This window comes from Magallana gigas, chromosome 6 (assembly GCF_963853765.1).
Source record: "Magallana gigas chromosome 6, xbMagGiga1.1, whole genome shotgun sequence".
Lineage (NCBI taxonomy): Eukaryota > Metazoa > Mollusca > Bivalvia > Ostreida > Ostreidae > Magallana > Magallana gigas.
Genome location: NC_088858.1, coordinates 50,813,485 through 50,835,863, shown reverse-complemented (window position 1 = coordinate 50,835,863; position 22,379 = coordinate 50,813,485). Strand labels below are relative to the sequence as shown.

Below are 22,379 nucleotides of genomic sequence, written 5' to 3'. Positions count from 1 at the left end.
GGGTTCACACAGAGAGAGCTATGCCATTGTTTTTCTTCCTCTGCCCAAATTGATTTGATAACCAATTTTGAATATTCTTTTTTGTTAAAAATAATATTACAGTCGTTAAAAATCACATCGAAGAGCTTATATTTCTTAGCTGTTTGTAACAAGTTCTTCGTTGCAAAAAGTTTTTCAGTTACATGAACATCAGAAATAAACCTATAAATCCGATTTTGTAAAATTTTTGGTCTGATCGGTGTAGTCTGCCTAAAAACAATAAGCGGCATTTATCAATGTAGCCTTGCATGGTCCACAGTCCAATATTTGAGATGCTGGAGAGCGACGGAGAAAATTTGGAAAATCCTTGTATGATTCTATTCTACAACTCTTTCAATACTTTATTTTCCTTAAATTATCCCTTGTACAATAGCAAACGAAACGCAAAACGTTATCAAATTGTATATATTTTTTTTAGATTTATACGTGTATTATCATCTCCTTAACTTATGGAATCAAAAAAAGCAAAATAAATTACTATATCTATATGTATATTATTATCTCTTTGTGGAATCATGTGTATGATAATACTGTACGCTGTTGAAAATATTACTGTTTCTATGGTTACTGTATACAGGCGAAAATAAAACAGGGGCAAATATTTCCCTGTATATAGTATAATGTTAATAAAAGAGAAAATAAAACCATCAAAAATTAGTTGAAATCGCACACACTCATGAAATATGTTTAATATATCAATATATGCACAACAATTTAGCCAGAGGTAACAGACACTAACAAGAAAATAGAAGTATAAGCATGAGAGAGTTTTGGATGGTGCCTGCTGAACTTTGTCTTTTTTGTCTTAGAAAAGCTTCCAGCGGAATCAAACGGTTGTAGATAATTCATGCCAATCTCTCCGTTGCCAAAGAAACCAAATAACGGCGTCTGAGGAAAAACCTTCCTAAATATTGAGGACTCCACATTTTCCTGGTTACGATGAAACGACTTCCCCCTGCCGAGACAGGCAAACATAAAAGCAAAAGTAGTGTCCATTGGTAGGTTGCAGTCCTTGAGTTTAAAGAGTTCTTTCTCGATTTGCTTTTGGTCACTGACATCGTCTTTGATGACGACAGAAGCCACATGTACATTGGGTCCGCACAAAGCAATGCAGCGAACCTGTGAGTCTGGAACACTGCAATATATGGATCAAACTGTCAAAGAACAGTAACTCTTACAACTAAGTCAAAGATTTTTTTCATCCATGTTAAAAGATGAAATGTGGGTTATGTTTCTATTATACAAAAAACAGAAAAACCCTTAATGAGCTACATGTACCAGTAGATAAAAAATATTTGTTGCGTGAATGTCATTACTGTCCATAATGGAGCTTATAAAGAAGACAATTTATAGGAAAATAACTAGTGCAAAAAAAAAGATGGAGTATGACATTCATTACTCCAACAGCTTTTCATAGCAAAAATTTGCTTTTGAACTTCATCACAAACATTAAACAGCTGACACTTACTCTGAGTCATTATCCAAATCAGTGGACAGAATGTGATCAACATAACCCCCTACCACCGGGCATCCATTGTAGTAGTCCAAGAGGCCAAGCTGGATCTCTTGAGGACAGAAGTGAAGGTCAGAGAAAAACAGAATAGCCTTGACCTCCTGATCACACGGCACTGAAGTCACATCCTCTACATTAAACTGCTCTGGGATTTCTGGATTCAGTGGAGAAATGTGTTTGTTCAGATCAATAAAAAAATCATAAATTTCCAGTCCATTTATTTTGGGAATTGCTAAACATGTCACGGCCAGTGGGGAGTGTTCTATTTCTACTGATTTGTTGCCAGTGCTTCCTGTAAAAATAAACAATAAATCAAATTACAATGTACAAAGTTATTCATTTCATGCCAGACAGATTTTTATACCTTCAATGGCTCTAATGGGGTAATACTGCAGTAATGCTTTATACTGCAACAGTTATCTGTAAACCAACATTAATTCGTGACAACATTATAATTATTTCACATTTACTGTACACAAACTGGTTCACTATGACCAATTTTCATGAGAAAGTCTTTTCTAAATCTGTGTTGTGATTACAACCATACACCAAAGGCTGGTTTGCAGCAAGAGATATTTGCGGCTACAAGGTTCTCGTGAACCTTGTGAAATTTTCTCACTCGCGTATAAAAGTTGGTTTACAGTATATGGCTTATATAGCAATTAAACCAAGGTTAATATCATTTTTAATATAAAGTTGTGTAAATATTTCCATACCAATGATACCATCTGCTGCCACTGAATAACACCTGCAGGATGGAGGTGCGAGGGACGTAATATAACTGTTTACATCATAAGCCTGCTGTTGACACTGGCGAGGTCTTCGTGTCTGGTTTTTGGAAGGAGCATAAAGATGTTGCTCAAACAGGGCAGAGGTACAAAACACAAACAAATAGGCAGGCTCACATGTCAGGTTCTGAAAAGAGAAGTATGAAAAACATATTTTGAGAAACTGGAGAAAAGCTATAGCATACAGGGTAAAATACATGTAGATACCCACCCTCTTTTACACAAGTTTTAAACTATTCATGGTTAACTAAATATTACATGGTAAATAGAGGGCAGTCAATGTTTGGTTGTTTGAAATGGTATTTACATGTATCTAATGAGTCACACATGGTTTTAGTTATTATCCATGCTGTTTGCCAATGGTGAATAGTAATGGTAATTATTCAGTGTGAACTTGTATACCATCAGCAAAGGCTGTATCATCAACAATTTTTTTCAGTGTCAACAATTTTTTTAGTTTAAATACTAGTTTACTGACTATAATAATGGACGATAACAAGTTTATTATACCCTAAAAAAGCTATTATATCCCGAGGCTTTGACTTGGAAAATCCATGCAATAATGAATTGCTGTAGAGGAAGACTTGCTATATATTGTCCTCATAGCAAGTGCTATACATGTAAATCAGATCTTTGTGGGTAAATTACATCAAATGCAATAGTGATAAGAGATAGAGCTCATGGAAATGCAAAATCAAACTTCCAATGTTTGCGTCTAATAGTGATACTATCGTCAATTCCTTACCTCGAACAGAAGCATTAGTTCTGATGAAATGGTCTGAACTTGCTGGTCTTCCATTCCCGTTCCTTGAATACAAATCCATTTTAAATCCCTCCTCTTCTGTTTGATGCTTTTGACAATATCGTTCCAGATGCGACAAACCCTACAATAACAACATAAGTAATCAGCTTGTTGGGTAATGATTATGAATTTGTTAGCTGAAATTGAAAGTAGATTCTTGTCTCAATACATTTTCATTTTGTTTCCGTACAATTTACAGAAGAGTTCATACCGAGCACAGGCGTGAAGTGACGTCATAGGAAGATATTCCATTATCTTGTTGCTGATGACAGGGATTCCTTGTAAAACTTTCGCCGGACAAACTTTTCCTTCGTTGTTCAGAAAATTAGTCGCCATTTTTGTTTATGTCTGTTCTCAGTGGGTCACGTGTTCAAAATAGAAATAAATCGTACGTTAAACAACTCGTTTAGCATCTGGTTCATGTGGTTTTAGTTCAATTGATCGAAATGATATATTAACTTATTTTTTTTAAAAATCATGACTTAAGGAATGAAAGAAATAGTTGGTGATGTAGGAAGTCAAAAATTATGATTTAATTATTTTATTTTCAAACTAACCCCCCTCCCCAAATCCGACACAGTACACAGAACACAATGCTCAATTTTGCACAAAATTTATAGACTGTCTATACCTTACATACATCCTGGCTAGTATTTCACTGATAATGATATGATACATTTGTCTGATGACAGGTGAGATATTTACCGTTTAAAATTAATATGCCATAGAAAATAATATTTCCTACAAGAGAATAATTTTTGTACAAGAAATATTGAAATTCCCATAGGATTTTCCAAAAATCGTACAGGAATAATATTTCCTATAGGAGAGGAGTATTTTCTGCAGTAGTTTGATACAGAAAGGTAGTTTTCCTATGGGAAATTTCGTATAGGATTTTAAAATCCTTTGGGAGTTTTGTTCAAATCCAATCGAAATTTCAATTTCATTTGGAAGTTCTTTTATTCCGGTAGGAAATTACAAATATCCTACAGGAAAATTGTTTTTCTTTATGAAAACTTGTTTTCCTGTAGGAATTGTATCTAACCTTAGAGGTTAAAGATGTAACTATCTTTTTCTTGTAGCAAAACAAGTTAAAAATGACGCTGGTTTCAAATGAAATATACACAGATTGTGTAGTCTTTGCTCAAAAGCCAGAACAATCTTGTTGATTTCAAAAAGCCATGGCTAGTGGTCAACAGACATACGTCACTTTGCTGTTTGACAAAACTACCCAAAGTCCAAGTTCCTGTTAAAATCATTTTAAATTCTTTAAGAAATTGTCCGTCATATGGAATATTTTCGATTAGACGGGTGCAAAAATGTAAACTTGGCACTGGATTAAATATCCGACACAGTGTTTATAGTGCGTGGTTTAATTCTAATTGCAACCCTCATATTTTTGTGGTTATATATGATGTATCATTATGAGGTGCATGTAGGTGTATACTAGAAATTAATATTTTAAAAATTTCTTATGTAAATGATGAATGTTTTATATCCGCAATTCGTAATTTTTCTTTTGAAGAGAGTCGGTACATATTGAAAGATTGAAAAGATGTCATATGAATTTCAATTACAATCAAAACTGGAAAGTTTTATGCGGTGTTTAAAGAAGCAAATTTAAGCAACAATGTGTACACAAAATATTAAAAAGAGGTTTTTTTGTTTGAATAGAAAATTGAGTTTAATGGAGCTCTGATTAAAATCATTTGTTTAAAGAGCGCCGGATTCTTTTAATACATAGCCATTGGAAAAAAGAGAAATCTCTAGGTGTTTGTTATTCAAAATAGAGATGTGGTCAATAGATGTTCACATTTAAAAAAAAAATCAAGCGCAGCCGTCCATTGGTTTTTTTGACTTGTATCCCATTATTTTGCATTGGATAGAATACTATATATCACCAACATACTATAGGACCTTATATCTGTTAAATCTCGATCTTCTTATCAAAACCCTGCCTACATTTCCCAATTTCACGTCTCTATATGGATGAAAAAATAAAATGCATGTTTTGCTTAATAAGGTGGCTCGACACACCAGTGCATTTTTTTTTAACTGATAAAGATTATTTTGGCCACTGTGTAATGTTGGTGATTCGATTCGTTGTTCAAACGCAGGCAAATTATCTGTGGTTGCATAATAATTTGAGCAATTAAAAATTTTAACAAAGCGAGGGCACTGTAGACATATATACATAAACGTCAGATATCTTTTCATGAACATGGTAATATTAATTGTAATTATAAGCTACATGTATCTTTTGAAAATCCTATGACAAAATCTTTAAACTTCGAGTCGGTAGGCAGAGAAAATGATTTTTTTCAAAGTTGCGCGTAAAGGAAATATTTAACAAAAATATTCACATCAATATTTGTGCATGGATTTTGTTGGCAACATACGTCTTGCTTTGCCTTTTAGGTAGTCGTCGGAAGAAGGCAAATACATTTAAAAGTTATCGTATTATATGATGTTTTATATCTACCTACCTTTGTCACTGCAACGATGTATCGTTTTTTACAAAGTGTCCTATAAAAATCGCGCAATAAAACAATATATATCAAAATACGAAATTTTGTAAGGATGCGTAAGTAGATTTTCGGTATGTTCTAGTATAATTTTTAGATTATTAAAACGGTTACCAAATCCAACTGATTCAGTTTGGTTAATGGTTAACTGGAATGTCATGTGAATGTCACAAAGGACAATGCAATGGATTAGACGAATATCAATTATATGTGATAAGGTTGCAACAATGAACAGGACGAATTTCATATTTTTAAGCTTCAAAATAATGGTTCTATCAAAGCGTTCGACGAGGGAGGTAAAGAATTTCCACATTTGAAATCTCTGACAGTGAGAGTCTATACGGGTGATCAGACATCTGACTCCCTGGGCTTGGAATGTGAGCGAGTTTGATGTGTCTGAATTTATATAACATTTCATCAGTCACAAAGGACACACAATACTGTAAATGTAGCTCGGCATAAGGGAAAGGGCGCGTACGAGGCATACGGGCTCTTTTGGTTTAAAAACGCTCTTTGTCAAATGTATTTATATAGAACAGAAAAAACAAGTAGCATAGATCGAAAGGCAGTCTATCCTTCTGGCAAACTAAGCCCCTGTTTCTGTCATTGCCGGGACTTAAGACATATTTGGCTGTGCTTTTTCTTTGGTAATCTGGCCTTATGATGATTTCACCTTTCATAACGCTGGGTGCTACCAAAGACCTTCGCACGGCACAAGCGTCAGTTTCAGCACGACGAAAGCTTGTGTAAGAGCACGGCGCCATGACGAACAGCAGACTTATAGAATGAAAGGTAAGGCTTCTAAGGTTCATTACTAAACAGCTCAGATTTGTTTACCTGTTGATTCACTGACGCTTCATGTTAAACGATTAATTGGTTTCAGTTATTTTTCATATCCATCTTCATTGTTTGAATCATTTAGTGCCTTAAGGAGATGGTAAAAATCTAAAAGTTGTAATGGTATTAGTTTTTGCCAAGCCTTCATTTCGGATACTTTAATTTATAAATGACAATCAAGTCGCAATGTTACCACGAATTTTGAAACCTTTGTTGTTAAAATATCAAAAGACAAGAACACTGCCCACACTAGTGTATATGTAGAAAAGATCATATTTAATATAGAGCGAATAATCGCAGACACAATTCAGTGTTTCCAATTTTTATTACATTTAAATGACTTCCAAAATTAAATTCTGTGTAAAAAAGAAATCAGTACAAAATAAAACGATTTGAAACAGCTCACATTCTGCTTAGTTGTAAATGTATAATTATATTCGTTATATATCGTATATGTTCAGAAGAATCTTGTAAAACCTGTACACAGTTAAGACGTCCATCTGACCTTGGTCGGGAATAACCTTGCATCATTCTGAAGGAGCGGCATATGCTATGATTTTCCCATCTCTTGTTTTTTATCTACCGAACATGATAACAATACAGCTAAAATACACTGGGTAGGAACGACTCATTCTGTCACACGTTTGCATGTTTGGCAGCACTTCTCTCGGAACGTCTCGTATCGACACATCTTTAACCGTCCTACCAGTGAACAATACCTGGAATGGTCGTGACACTCTGCAAGAGAAAATTCACATATGAGGATCATTATATGTCTTTATTTAAATCATCCTAATTACCTAATGGTGATTATAAGCCAAATGAAAGAAGAACTTTGCATTTTGAGGCCATTTTCCATGTGTCAGATCACTAAAACTTGGTAACAGAATTTAAAAAAAATAGTTTTCCGTTTGTGTATTGAGCGCTCTCCATCAAAGCCATTCAAAGATAAAAATAACCTACATTATTCAACTATTAAATTATTCCTTTTTTCTAAATTATAGTTACAATAAAAAATCTTGCCCAGATATATGTATACTATATGCATAAAATTAAATTTTACTACTTTTGGCCGAAATAAATTTGGAGTTGCAGACTTTATTAATTTTATCAAATACAATGGAACTGATTTTTAAAATGTAGACGGTGAGTGCATAAAATTGTAAGAATTACCATTGATAATAATTTTATTGTGAATAATATTAAGGTTAAATCAAAATATGATTTGTTTTTTTTTCGATAGACCGTATTAAACAACATGTACATGTATTAAAAGTCGGCATCTGATAACTCGAGAGCTCATGGGTAAAAATTACAACAAATTATATTATTAAATTAACCTGTAATGAATTTAAAAGATAATTCACCTTTTTTACAATTAGATTTGCATTGTTTCCATGCTTGTGGACGTGGAAGTGACGAACACTGAGAGTAAGCGAACTTTTGTGTTCTTTTCCACACACAGGATAATGATCTAAACTTCTTTCCTCGAGGTGTACAATGGGGTTTGCACTGAAAAAAAATATTTAATTTTTTAAAATCTAAAATCGTTACTAATGTATTAACTATATCTTGTTTTCTGACATAAGTTGACTTAGATTTGAGTACTTATCGTCCCCACTAACCTTGGTCCACTTGGAGGTAATCCATTCTACTTTACAGTCCGCATTATCACACTCCCGGGACCCCGTGGGTACGGGCACATTTTGACATTTAGATCGGCGAATGACAGTTCCGTTTCCGTTTGTGCAGTACACTGCGCGGCGTTGAACTGCTTTACCGACCTTTTTGCATGTTTTTACGCTACACTGAAATAAGACAAATGTATTTGACCGAAACAGTAAAAATAAAAACATTAAGACATATTTCACATCTGAGCAATGTGTAGTATTCAAATTCAGAAATAAATTTACCTCTCCCCATTTGTCTACATCCCACTGAGGACAAAATTCCTGTAGTAAACATTTTTTTAAGTTGACCGGTTTCGTTTGACGTTCACACTGTTTTACAGAAACAACTTTGAGGAACTTGTCAGAGAATACTCCGCACGTCACTTCCCGTGTCTGTACGCCAGCGCCACAGCTCCTAGAACACGCTGACCAATCACTGACCATATACTCCGCCAGTGTGGAACTGTTGCCCCCTAGTGGCCGCAGATGATCATGCGATCCCGGAATTTTATCCGATTGTGGTTTATCTAAACTGGGAACTTCTTGTAACACATGCTTCATCATACTTTTCGCGACCTTCACGGCTTTTTTCTTGGTTTGAAAAGTTATGTAAGTGCTGGCTTTTTCAATGCCGGCCATACAAGTAAACGTGCCTTTGTCAATATTAGGATCTGTTCGTTTAATTTTAAGGACTCCTTTTGGAGTAACATGGACTCTCTTGTACGGCGACACAGAAATAAGACGGTCGTCCTTAGTCCAGAATATCAGTCTGCTATCCATATTCTTAACTACACATCTTATTTTCACCGGTTGCTTTGGCAATAAAATGGCTTTGCCGCCGACATTAAGATACACCTTTTTCATGCGCTGAGTTTGCAAAAAAGTAGAATTATCAACAACAATGGAAGGCACGGAAAAAAACTCCTTAAAACAAGCTTCCAATGAGCAGGCACGGGTGGTCTCGGGTCGTGCTCCAAAACACTCCGAATGCGATACGTTGATTTCTATTCCGTGAGTTGGAAATTTAACGCAAGTCAGACTGCGGGTTTGGGTGCCTATTCCACAGCTTACTGAACACTGAAATAGTACACAGAGTATTAAAAAGTTAATAAGAATAAACAAATATATTCTTATATAATGAATTTGTTTATGTAAAAGGTATTTATTGTACGTTATCATATTATAAGATCGTGTGACAAATGGGTTCAAACCTGGCTCCATTTACCAGTCTGCCAACTGGCAGGACAAAAGTTCAGATTACAAGCCTTTTCGGTGATTGGGATAGGATCAGGACATTGGTAGGATCCCACTGTTATAAGGTTCGCTCTTCCGGTCCCTACCACACACCGGATGTTCCGGCGCTGTATTCCACCGCCACATTCCACGGAACATCGTCCGTAGGAGGAAATTTCCCACCTGATATACGTGAACATTTAAAGCTTTGTTAACTTTTCTTAACTGCCTTACATGTGTTAAATGAATATCCGTATTTACCACACGTAAAGTTTGCTGACTGGCACCTATAGTACCCGACAACCGTTCTCAAGTAAAGTTCGCTTGGTTCTGAATGTATACATTAATTTATTAGATGGATTTCACCTTCAAAAAGAACATACATTAATCTTTTACTTGTGTAATTAAACATAGCAAACACAACCATTTGTAATTGTTAGCTCTCTAACACTAAATACACAAAACGCTTCATTGTAGTATTTGAGTGGTGCTCTGATGGCGGGAGATCTCACCGGGGAGGGCAGTCGGAGGGGGAGCACTCCCGGGTCAGGTCGCTGGGTCTGATCTCGCGGTCACAGAAATAGTCCATTGTTCTCCTCTTGGTTCGGTTATTCATGCAGTGTATGATGGATTCCTGGTGACCTGTCTATACAAACAATGCACAGAGTGTAGAAATAATTGAAGTTAAAGGCATTTTCTGACAATGTCTATTAAAAAAGAACACTCGACTATTTATTCAAGTTTTACTTTTCAAAAAAATATGAAAATGCCCTTGACTTATTGATAATAAATCATATCTGCAAAGCCAACCAATGTCAAAATTGGCAATGATTTCTACAATTTCAAAGCCAGATATTGGGTACATGTAAAGAAATAAAATCTTATTCCCTACGGATATATTTTGCGTAGATGTGATTTCAGCTTTATTAGGTACAGGAATTAAGTTCAATTCCGTACATGTATTTATTCTTTATGCACTTTTATATCAAAATATATTACTCGATTCGCACAGAAAGTCAAATTATGACCCCCTTCCCACCCGTTCAATATAAGGAGGTTTACATATTATAATGATCATGCGTCATATTGAATGAATGCACCCACTGAATTATATAAAATAAACTAACGCCACAAGTGACTGAGCATGGCGACCAGTCCAGCTGCCAGTAGAACTGGGGCCTCGTTGCATTGGTCGAGCACTTTGAGCCATCCCCGCCACAGACTCCACACCCGTCAATCACCTTGTTAGACCACACCTCTCCGTCACAGCCAAGTCGCTGTCAAAAATGTTAATGAATGCATTTTGAATAAAAAAACCTCTTTTGTTTCACGCGTTGTAGAATTTTTATTTTTTAAATTTATAATAATAAAAAATAAATTGTATTAACTGTCTTAATTATTTTGTATACCAAACCTTGCATTCCCCCTGTATACAGTAGAAATTTTCAGCAGAACCACACTTGGTGCCATCTTCTTTGTCTGTTCTGATTTCATTCGGAGTGTTTCCAGACAGATCATGACAAAGCACGAAACACGGGTATGTTTGCTCTGATATCGGACTCCACTCCCGAACAGCACTAGTGCTGCCTACGCTGTTATGGACATTGCAGATTCGGGCGTTATCGTTCAAGAGATAACCGCTACATGGCTGCAAATAAGAAATTGTATCTGAATTAATAGTACTTGATAGTTTGATTATTTATGACATGATATTTAGGATTTGGGTCTTGAATTTGATACTAACTCTTGTATTGCAATGTCGATATCTAACGCCCGGTCCTGCGCAGTTAATATTGCCGTAACATCGCCGCTTTTGATTGGATAATCCACCGTCACATGACTTACTGCACATACTCCATTCACTCCATCCGGACCAATTGGCCGTGGTTTCAAATGGGCAAACCTGTAAAACATGACCGTAGTTATATTAATATTTTATTGATCTTCCACAACTTAAACCAATTGACCTACAAAACTTCAGTGGTAATAAATCTAAATATCTTTTTAAGAGCATAATACCACCCATAAAAATAAACATCCCCATTCATTATTACACTAATAAACATGTCAAAATGTCTAAACTTGTACAAATTTATTGCCAAAATACAGATATAGCATTATCATTGATTTCTCAATTTCTTTTATGCAATCCTCCATCATATTTTGAGGAACTGAACCAGATACATAACAGATCTATAACATTTTGATAACGAAAGAGGTAAAAATGATAAAAGAGCTATTGATATATAACGTGAGCAGTTTTCCGTCTTTGTTGTCATTTGAAGGAGTGTTCGATGTCTGGGATAACGAGCATTAAAACGTATCAAGTGCAGCATGCTCTGTGCTTGTAACGCATGTGTTTATATAACAGGAACTACGCCGATCTCTGCACGCTTATCTAACAGATTAAAGTCTCGATTTTTAATGGCTTGGTTAATAATCTATGTTTTAGTGACCCGATTGATAGAGTGCATCAAAGAGACGTCTTGGGCCTCTGTGGTTTGAAATTTTCTCTAAAACGTCTTAAATTGATACTAGTACTAGTTGTTAAATACCCAAACTACTACTTGCATGGAGAATAACTAGCTTTTATTAAATAATAAATGATATATGTTTAATTAAAGTTTAAATATTGCGTGGTGTTTTTATTTAATCTTGAAACTAACTACGGACTTAAGAAGTCAGAAGAAAAATGCAAAACGAAACATCATTAATTTTAGATTTTTTTAAAAAAATTATGCAATACATGTATATAGAAAATTTAATTTGATTTTTGTTTTTTGAATAATGGGGACATTTACATCAAGGATCTCAAATAGCATCTGAATTTTATTTGTACACTGTTATGTATCATAAACAAAATATCAGGGATATTCAAGGATCTTCAAGTAGTTCTCAGTAACATCCTTCAAAACACTTCAAGTACCACAGATATGCTGGTATTTTCACACGTTTTAATCCGATCGGATTGACCGATTAAGAAACCGCTATAGTGCCAGTTTACACTGTAACAGGGAAGGGAGGTTACTTTGGCGCTTAATTTAATTAGATTAGAGCTTTCCGATGGTGGTTTGTATAATTTGATGTTGATGAAGTGCTTCTTTAAATGTTTTCAACAAATGGCACAGGTTTATTAATCAAGTAACTCGACATGGAGACTGAACAAATTAAATGTCCGCCAATTTAATTACTAATGATTCAGATATTCAAATAAATGTGGTCTACATTTCTATCTTTCGAATAACCGTGACAGCACGTGCTCGTTTTCAGATGTAACTTATTCGTCTTGTTAACTTTTTACAGGATTTTTTCATTTTTCTTCTTTGTTGCGCAAATGGCATCTTCAATTGTATTTCATGATATAATCATATCATTCAGTGGGAGAAAATGTGCATTTGATTGATTTTTAAAACAAAATAAAATCTGATATACACAGCAGAGAATTCACGTTACTTATATGTACTTAATGATAGTTCGGCGCAGTATTGCGCGGTAATGATCTCAATGTACTACACAAACAACACATCTCTCTTTCTCAAATAACATGTTCAATATTCTATGTGATAAGTATTTTTCAGTGATTTAGGAAATTGACTATTGAAAACGGTCTTGACATAAATGTATTAAAGTACATTAATAATCTGGTTATAAAGTTGAAGAGATTGTTTCTTTCATACGCCCAATGCAGATAAATCAAAAATATATTAAAATATATCCCAATAAGTCCACAATAATACAATTTATTTCTTTAAAAAAATGTGTTATCACGCGTGAAAGAGTTGATTAAGGACAATAATAAAAAATGCCCAATTAATTATCGCTCAAAATTCAATTTTATGTCGGACAAGTATTTTGAGTTTTTACTGCATGTTTATCATCAAACATGATAAAGAACATTAGCAACGAGACACATACACAGTGAAGGCACAGGAAGACAGGGTCTGGAAACCTCATCATGTCTTATAACGGGGAAAGGGCTGACCCTGGAGATCGTATAACGGATCAGCACCGAGAGCCTAGTCAGTCCGGGAAAGGGGGGGGGGGTGGGTGAGCACATTCGTACAAGACAGCTTCCGACAGAAAACGCGATAGACCCTTTTCGCCAGCTCAATGCACGTTCCATGTTCCTGTTCACATGAATAAAATATTTCTTAACCTAAACTAAACTATTCCCAAGATTTCCTTCTCGATTCAATACACGATCGGGTAAATAGAGTGAGGAAGAAAAAAAGGAACTTGATTTTCAGTGGATGAAATGGGGTCGATTGGTGAAATATTTGATCTAGATTGAAGTGAGGGTTGGATCATTGATGCACCGATCCTAATTCCAGTACCAGGGCACCTGCTTCAAAAACCGTCCTTTTGCTTCCTGTATTTCAAGGTCTACATTTTCGGAGGTAATAGAGTAGGATTTTTTTCGCCCTTTAATCAAACAATTACTCGTCCTCTTTGCATAACTGATGATAAAATAAAACAACAATAAAAATGCCATTCCAAAATAATTTGTATGGCGAAAACGTCTTGGTTTATATGTATTAGATTATAAGAAATACACATACAACATGCACTTCTGAGTTGAATGAAGAAAAACAAACCCCACAATAAAAATAATTTAAGCGCTAAAATTACCTACTTTTTGAACCATTCATTAACCCAAAGATTGCAATCATTTCAATAAAATATACGTATTACGTACTTTATTTAAATCGGACGAACAGGTCCCCTGACCTTTAATAAGATGACTGTAAAGCTTACTAATACTTACCAGTAACGTGAGACATAGTACCATCCACATTATTGTAACACCATATCGCTCTCACCCACCGTCCTCATTGAACATCAAGCTCCCCAATTAACAATCGGACCCGCCGCGCACTTCGCAGGTGTTTAAAAGTTTAAAGTTCCACTCTCCAGACAAACACAAAAACACAGGTACAAAACCCCCCTCCGGAAGACAGGGACGAAGAAGTGTCCGTTGCGGCGATAAGTGAAAGTTAAAAATAAACATTAATAACTGAAAAAGGGAGATCGGTTGAAACACGGCACAAAGAAACCAGCACGGAAAAAATGTAGCGCTGGAGACTCTGTCCATACAATAATTGCCGGCTCGAGTGTGTGTAAACACAATTATAACTTCACTCTACGAGTCACAAAATGCTCTTTGCTCAGCCCAGCAGCCTTTGAAACTGGCAGAATGACATCGTTTAACGATAATCTAGCTGAATTCTGATAGGGTTACTGTCACGTCTTGCTTTTTGTCCTTAATAACGTGATCTGAATTCACTATAAATTTGGGGAAATTTAACTTTAATTTGAACACTCGCTTGCTGTGATGAACTAAATTTAACTCGCTGACGTAATTTCTTATTGGTGTCAGCTCTACTGACGTTGTTATATGTTGAACACAATCTGTCGTGGCTGCAATCCAAATAAGAAAAATGATGATAAAATATGAATACAAGTTTATTGAATGGAGCGTCGCATGGAAGTGCTATAAACAACAGTCACCAGTTACAAAAGTTTAAGTTCATTTACGTATAATATTTTAAAACTCTGGTGACCGTAACAGAGGTATAAACAAGATGTAATAAAAATATAACCTCTGTATTATTAATTAACAATATGAAAAATAATAAAATCCAATGTAAACAATATAAAGAATATAAACAAAGACTTAACGTCGAGGAAATTCGAACTAAAACTTGACAACGCGTATGTGAATTAGAACCAAAAGCGATTACAAAGATCTTAAACGATGAATGATTTGAAAGCCTTTATGGTATAATTTTATCTAATTTAACTGTCAATATTTACTGAGAACTTACAATTTGATCTAAACATGATTCCCGTATTTTGTTTCCCGAACTAACTTTAAATTACCTCCTTTTACTAAAGAGTCTCTTTAACTTAGAAATGGCGCTAAATTCAAATTCTAATTTACCACGCATCAATGCAACAAACAAAAGTATTTCATTTACTTGTCTATTCTACGGCTATCAAAAATAAAACTATTTACTAAAAAAAAATACATGTGTTAACGGCAAAATTTAGACGGATGTAAAAGCAATTATTCTGCCTCCTAGCCGATAGGTTAATAATGAATGATTTCATAAACGACCAAGCTCAAATTTAGAAACTTATTCCTTTAAAATCATAACTTATTTAAATACCAAAATTAAAAAATAAACGTTTAAGCAAATTATTAATTTCTTAAAATCAAACTTTTATGAACTTTGAAACAATAGAAAATAAAATAGAGAGCAACATACCTGCAATCCAAATAAGAAAAATGATGATAAAATATGAATACAAGTTTATTGAATGGAGCGTCGCATGGAAGTGACCGAGTTAGGCCAAATTTCCAGCGACGTCCCCACGCGCTTGGATTGCAGGTCATTGACCAATCAAAATTCAGTATTAGATGATCGGAAATATCAAAAGTGTGAAAATTTACCATTTTAAGAAAAAACCTATTAGTGATAAATCACGTGACCCGTACAGTTTATCCGTTTAATTGACATAACTCAGCGCAGCTGTACATAGCCGTGGGTCATTTGCAAAAAGAAAAAAAGTACAATAAAAATGAAACTTGATTACGTAATTGATTAAGCCTATTTCGGACTAGGCCGGATATCAAAGACTGATAAGTAAACTATTTACACACAATACAATGGATGGTCCATTAAGTGAACATGCTAGGGATTACTCAATTTACACCTTCTTACATTTTGTAAAAAAAACTATTTACCAAATAAACAACCCAATGTCCAGAGGAATTGCTGTCATGTGTTTGAACATTTGACATTTGAATGAATAAAAGAGAAATTGACAATGAACTGTTAAAATTCAGTAAACAAGTTATCTAATTCTTTAAATATTGCATATTCGTTCATGTAGTGAAAAGTTAAAAATATAAAGATAATGATACAATTTCTAATGAATCTTTTCCGTTAAATCTATCTGTCCTTCCACAAATTCATTTAAAAATTAAATTTGTTGTTATGACTAATAGTCATAACAACAAATTTAATTTTTAAATGAATTTGTGGAAGGACATTACAAAGCGAAAGTTATTCCGTACACCGAGAGTACAAGATTCTCCCTGTTGGGGAGGAATCCGCTATTACCCTGCGTCCGTCTCTCCGTGCCTGGTGTAATTATGTGATTTAATTGTGTTTCGTTCTCGGGATAGCTGTGAAGGTCTTGCATAACTCACCAAAGAACAACCAGTTCCTATATCTCACCTTGAATCCGGTGGTATCATTAGGGATTTAAGAAGAATTATTAGCTATCTTCACGTTTGTTTACTCCAATTTAGACCTGAATGAGATTCTTTAATTCCTTCTCACTGCTGATTATAGGGTATAAGAGAATTCAGCAAAACCAAGAAATAATTATGTTAATCGTATAGAGATTAGATGGAATACACACTACATTTTAAAAACAACTTCCATAGATCTGCGCTACTACAATCGCCTTGAAATTGAATGACTTAATCGTTAACGACTTTATAGTGTGCTATAGAAATATTTATTTTGCGATTTAAGTCCTGGATCAAGCCACCGGTGGCACTAACAGAGTGCCTGAGCCTCATCACCAGGGCAGGGTCGATTAAGGTTATACTGATAATGGCCAAAAACCTTTTTGGAGGTGCGGCAATATTTACTTTAGTTTCGACATCTAGACTCTATGTTAACCCTTTGTCAAGATAAAGTCTCTTCATCTTAGAAGGTCTCTAAGCCTGATTATGTAAACTGACCCCCGTGACTGGTGACAGGGGCTCCAGAGGAGATTAATTACAAGTACAGCGGCTAAAAGGTAACTCAACTATACCAAAACCACCATATTGGGACTTCATCTAACTTATGGCGATTAATCGTGTAAAAATCTAAAGAATTTGGCTTAAAAAACTTTTAAAGTATACAGTGTTCTTTTATTTGTAGCTCTCAGGGACTACTTCCTATTTTTATTTTTTTTGTAAAGTGTTACCCCCCCCCCCAACCGTTTATTAATTCTTAATTTATTAATTATTAATTATTAATTAAGAATTTTCTATTACAAATTGCAAGAACAAACGTATCAAGCAATCGACTTTGATTTTAACTGACATAAAAGAAATACAAAGTATTTAAAAACAAACTTTTTACCTTCGGTTAGATGATAAATCGTTGATTATGGCATCATATCATCACAAGTATCAAGATCAGATCTACAATCATGTATTATGCAATACATGTGTATGCTTAATTTTGACAGTAATTTGTTGAAGCAACTAATCTGTCCTGTTTTACGGAAATGTGATATCTAATCAGGGTAATTTACTTCTTATAAAAAAATCCTTTATTGAGAGATACCACAGTTTTCGTCGATTCTTTATCGTAGAAAATAATATCTTGATTCTATTGATTCCTGTTACCTTCATCACATTGTTCGTCGTATTTGCATTTTGTTATTAAGCTGGTCGTCCCAGCCGGTGTTTGTCAGGGCGAGACGCTCGATCCCTATGGGGTCACTTTAGTGCACACGCGCGCGGGTTTTACTTATCATTCCTGTCCCTAAAGAATATACTTACTATATAAGTAGTGGAACTAGTTGTAAGGTTGTAAGGTTTCTATAATTACTCTTGCATGAAAGATTGTATATTGTTAGAATATTTCATTTCTAGGCATACACTGTTTCATCGTATCTTGATAATGATTAAGTTATGGTTGCTGGTTTGACTCTATAAACTCATTAATTTGAAGAAATTTTGAGATGCTGGGCATTTTTGTGTAAAACTAGTAATTTTCCAAAAATCAGATGATGAGTTCCATGTATTTTAATGGAAGGTGCTATGTCGATAAAAAGATTGGGCGAAAATCATCAACATCTTCAATCTTTACTCGTTTGAATGTTAAATAACGGTCGACCAAAGCCTGCTTATCAATTCATTTTAGCAAACGAGTCGGGTATCAATATCGCATGCAAAACTCTAAACTGTAGATAAAAAAATCATGACCCTAACGGCAATGCAAAAATATTTCCAGAAAAGTGTATACGACACGTGTTTTATTTCATACAAACTGTTATTGATCCGAAAGTCTGCTAATAGACAGTACCAGATTCGGTTTAATCTAAATTAAAAAAAATCCCACTAAAATGCATTTCTGCAACACTGTTCATTTGCTCATGAGCTACAGGATTTTCGTCATACTCATGTTATGTAGGTTTTTAGAGAAAAAAGGCGTTTTCTTACATGTATTTAAACTGCTACCAATGTTTTCTGAACAACATTGTACACCGCAGGCAATCGTAAATATTAACTGATTATGATTCTCGTATATTTATCGTTGACCTGTATTTGTTAACTGAATATGAAATAATTATCTCATGAATTGAAACATTCAAATTATGAAAAAAAACACTAATAACCGAATAACATGATTTCATTTGTGTTTTTTAAAGAAAATGTTTTCCTTTCTACATAAATCACACAATGATATAAAGTATTCCTAATGCTTGAAGAAACAATCGATTATTCAGATTTGCAACAAATGTATTTATACTGCAAATCACTAGTAATGAGCTACATGTGCAATGTTTGGTACAGATATACATGGACCATATTCTTCAATTTGACCTGTGTACGACCTTCACTCTTTAGACAAATACCTGCACACTGAATTATATCGGGGACGAGGTAAAGATATCATTTCAATTATCAGTAACAATATGATAACCTGACACCTGAATTGATATACATAGGGTATTATTCAATTATAATTGTAACAGCTGTGTACAATGGCGTCGCTGAATCCCGTCGTTTTCCTCGCCGTTGTCGTTATTTGCTTCATCGGTCCCGTGGTCGGCGACGAGAACACCACGTGTTCCGTGGCGATGTTTGGGGGCGACCACGGAGCCTACCTGGCCTGTATCGCCCAGTTTGCCCACCAGTGTAACTGGTTCCCCTCTCCGCTAGCCGGACTATACAGTTATCAGGTATACGTAAGCAAGATGGAAATATAATCGTACTTATTCTTATAATTTTCAATTAAATACAAGTAAATGGTTATTGTAATTTTTTCCAATTAAGTAGATTATGCTCAAAGAAGTGTATAAATGGAGTTCGTATAAGTTAGTGATATTAAACATGCTCTTCAGGTATGGAATGGATATGATGGGTTTTGGCAAAATGGAGCTGTTCTTGAGACCATGGCAAACTTCATAGAATTTGCAAAGCACCAGAGATATATGAGTGTAGTGAAAGGGTCACACAGAGATCTATACTCGCTGATGGAGGCCTACGGTCCCTACCCTTCCTTTGATGACATGGGATGGTACGGTCTTAGCTACGCGAGGATATACGAGCTGTTCGGCTTCCAAGAGTTTCTACAGACAGCCCAAGACATCTTCGACTGGTGCTGGAAGACGGGTTGGGATTCATCTAATAAATGTGAAGGCGGGATGTGGTTTGATAACAATGTCAATGCCAAAGTGGCAATCACCAACGTGCAAATGTTCCATGTAGCTGCAAAACTTTACCGTTTGACAAACAACACTGAGTACCGAAACAAATCCGAAATGATAGAAAATTTCCTTTTTGCAAACAACTTCATAAACAGTTCTACCTATCTAATGAGTGATGGAATAGATCTAGACACATGCAAGCCCTCAAATACTGTTGGTTTTACATATGAGACTGGAGTGTTGATAGGTGCGCTCTCTGAAATGTATAGATTAACGAAGAACGAGTCCTATCTCGGTCTCGCTGAGAACTTAGCCTCTGCCGTCATTGACTACAACAGCAATACGACTGGGGTCTTTACGGAGAAGAACTGCGACCCAGACTGCGATGACGATGCGAAGATGTTCAAAGGAATATTCGTCAGAAACCTGCGATATTTCATGGATACTGTGAATAACGCAACCTTACGTAAGAAATACCAGAATTGGATGGAATTCCAAATTCAGGCAAATCTTAAACAAAATATGTGCAACGAGGTTCCAATTTCAAAATGTTACATTGTGTTTAAAGATGGTCCTCCGTCTTTTAAGGTGACGGGACCCGTGTTTTCGTCGAACTGGAACGGTCCGTTTGACTATGGTGCGCCGATGCAGCAGACGTCAGTTTTAGATCTGTTTGTTGCTAGTATTTTACCTGGCACCAAATGTTCAGGGGTTTTCTGTAACTATGACCCACGTATTCCACCGCCGAAACCGATGACTTGTTCCTCGCGACCGTGTCCCCCGGGGGAGGACTGCTGTGCATACAAACACAAAGCTTCATACACGTGCTGTGATAAATCGCAAAAGTGCAACAAGCAAGGAATCTGCGTTTAAATCATTTCGAAGTAATATTTGTTGCACACTTAATTTGAAGTTTAAATAAAGACGTCTTTATCATAAGTCGGCAGGAAGAAAATTGACTTTAAAGATATGACTTAATTAAATACTCGTGTGAAAGTAATTGATGTAATTTTTGATGTTTTAATTTGATACGAAATGCACGCAAAGTATTTGAAAGTTAATTTTTTTTAAAAATATTTTGATAATTGACTTTTGAAAGAATAATTTTATTTACTCTTGGGCTAGTAATTGATATTTAAATTTTAAATTAAAAACGCGGGCAACAATATTTGACAGTTGGTAATGTTGATAATAAAATGCATTTAAATGAATATTGTGTATACATGCCTATCATCGTTAATGGATATGAAATATGGACAAAGTTACCAGTCGACCATCTTCACAAATATATCTTTAGGGTGGTCAAGTACATCCATATAAAACTTTTAGGAGGTACATAGTAAATTAATTGAGTAATATTGGTTCAGTACGTTACGGTACGGTACGGTAGATACATCAAGTATTCAAAACGTTGAAGGCTTTAACATGTAAAGATATTTTCAACTGATCCAACACAATTCTGAATTAAATAGAAAGAGATGCAGTAAAATATGATAAATTATGCTTCACAACTTTTGTGAATAGTTATTCTTTTAGACATAGATGCATTTAAAGAAAAGAATGTCATATTTGTTTATAAATTATGATAATTAAGTATATTAAGTTTTAGGACATTGCCAAAAAATACATAAATCGAGAAGGCAGGTTGAGCCTTCAGCGACTGAGAGCATCCTTGACATGTTGATAAATATCCATGAAAAAATGTAAGCAATTTGTCTTTTAGAAAATGAAACTATCCAGTCCAAAGCTGACTAAATCTTGGAAAAAGAGCGTCCAATACCGAATTACGGATCAGTGTGTTACACATAAATGAAACAATTAACTTGCGCAGCCTACCTATGGTACATTTTTAACATAGTCAGGCTTGTAAGTTTTAAGCTTGTTTTAATCGGAATTTTCCAGGAAGACAGTTTACACCTACAATAGTTTGTCCCTAAAATTTGAAATGAAATACTCTGTGGTTGTAAAAATTCTATGAACAATCCTAAAAAGTTAAAAAGTATTCCTCATATTAATAAATTATTCCTAAACCTGACGGACAGACAGGCAATGTGATTTCTGTTGGGCATCCTTCAAAGATCCCAATTAGATGCCTATATTTCTTAAAATAGGATTATTGTTTACATGTTGGCACACACACACTGCAACTTACCTGCAAAATCAGGAATGCAAGTAAGCCAAAAGTTTTTCCTGGATACATATTCACTCATTAAACTCCTATTGCATAACAAGGGTTAATCTAAATACTGAAGATCATTAGGAATCCATGACGGTTTGGGGTTTGTATGAGCCAGATACTCTTGTAATTCCCCCAAACAGACTTGAACTAACACTATTTCTGTATTCTTGTATTCTTGGCCGTAGTCTTGCAGGGATTCCATCAAGTAAACATTTATTGTGCTGGCTATTGTGTAAGGTCTTTGACTGTGTCTTTATTGATTGTGCTATACCATGTTATCTCCTGTTCTGATGCATTGATACTCCATCATGAGAGAGAGAGAGAGAGAGAGAGAGAGAGAGAGAGAG

General features: G+C 35.0%; 3 protein-coding genes across 5 annotated transcripts; 1 reads left to right on the top strand and 2 right to left on the bottom strand.

Moving 5' to 3' along the window:
• Positions 1–712: 712 nt before the first annotated feature.
• On the bottom strand, positions 713–3,520 carry LOC105337662 (F-box only protein 22). Of its 2 annotated transcripts, none has more exons than XM_011442495.4 (5): positions 3,354–3,519; positions 3,086–3,224; positions 2,269–2,467; positions 1,508–1,844; positions 713–1,174 (listed from the first exon to the last, which is right to left on the bottom strand). In XM_011442495.4, the coding sequence occupies exons 1-5, from the start codon at positions 3,476–3,478 to the stop codon at positions 754–756; spliced, it is 1,221 nt and encodes a 406-aa protein (XP_011440797.3). In that variant the 5' UTR covers positions 3,479–3,519; the 3' UTR covers positions 713–753. The 2 variants fall into 2 exon arrangements, with proteins under 2 accessions (XP_011440797.3, XP_065943875.1); XM_066087803.1 differs by having other exon boundaries at positions 944–1,193; positions 3,354–3,520.
• A 3,290-nt stretch (positions 3,521–6,810) lies between these two features.
• LOC105337660 (protein madd-4) lies at positions 6,811–22,240 on the bottom strand. Of its 2 annotated transcripts, none has more exons than XM_011442491.4 (10): positions 22,006–22,240; positions 11,152–11,310; positions 10,822–11,055; positions 10,535–10,684; positions 9,920–10,053; positions 9,386–9,590; positions 8,418–9,251; positions 8,130–8,312; positions 7,872–8,016; positions 6,811–7,242 (listed from the first exon to the last, which is right to left on the bottom strand). In XM_011442491.4, exons 1-10 carry the CDS (start codon positions 22,051–22,053, stop codon positions 7,133–7,135), a joined length of 2,202 nt encoding a protein of 733 aa, XP_011440793.3. In that variant the 5' UTR covers positions 22,054–22,240; the 3' UTR covers positions 6,811–7,132. The 2 variants fall into 2 exon arrangements, with proteins under 2 accessions (XP_011440793.3, XP_011440794.3); XM_011442492.4 differs by lacking the exon at positions 22,006–22,240 and adding an exon at positions 14,173–14,640.
• Positions 19,123–20,856, top strand: LOC105337661 (uncharacterized). The gene is made up of 2 exons (XM_011442493.4): positions 19,123–19,385; positions 19,548–20,856. Exons 1-2 carry the CDS (start codon positions 19,188–19,190, stop codon positions 20,724–20,726), a joined length of 1,377 nt encoding a protein of 458 aa, XP_011440795.3. The 5' UTR covers positions 19,123–19,187; the 3' UTR covers positions 20,727–20,856.
• Positions 22,241–22,379: the final 139 nt, after the last annotated feature.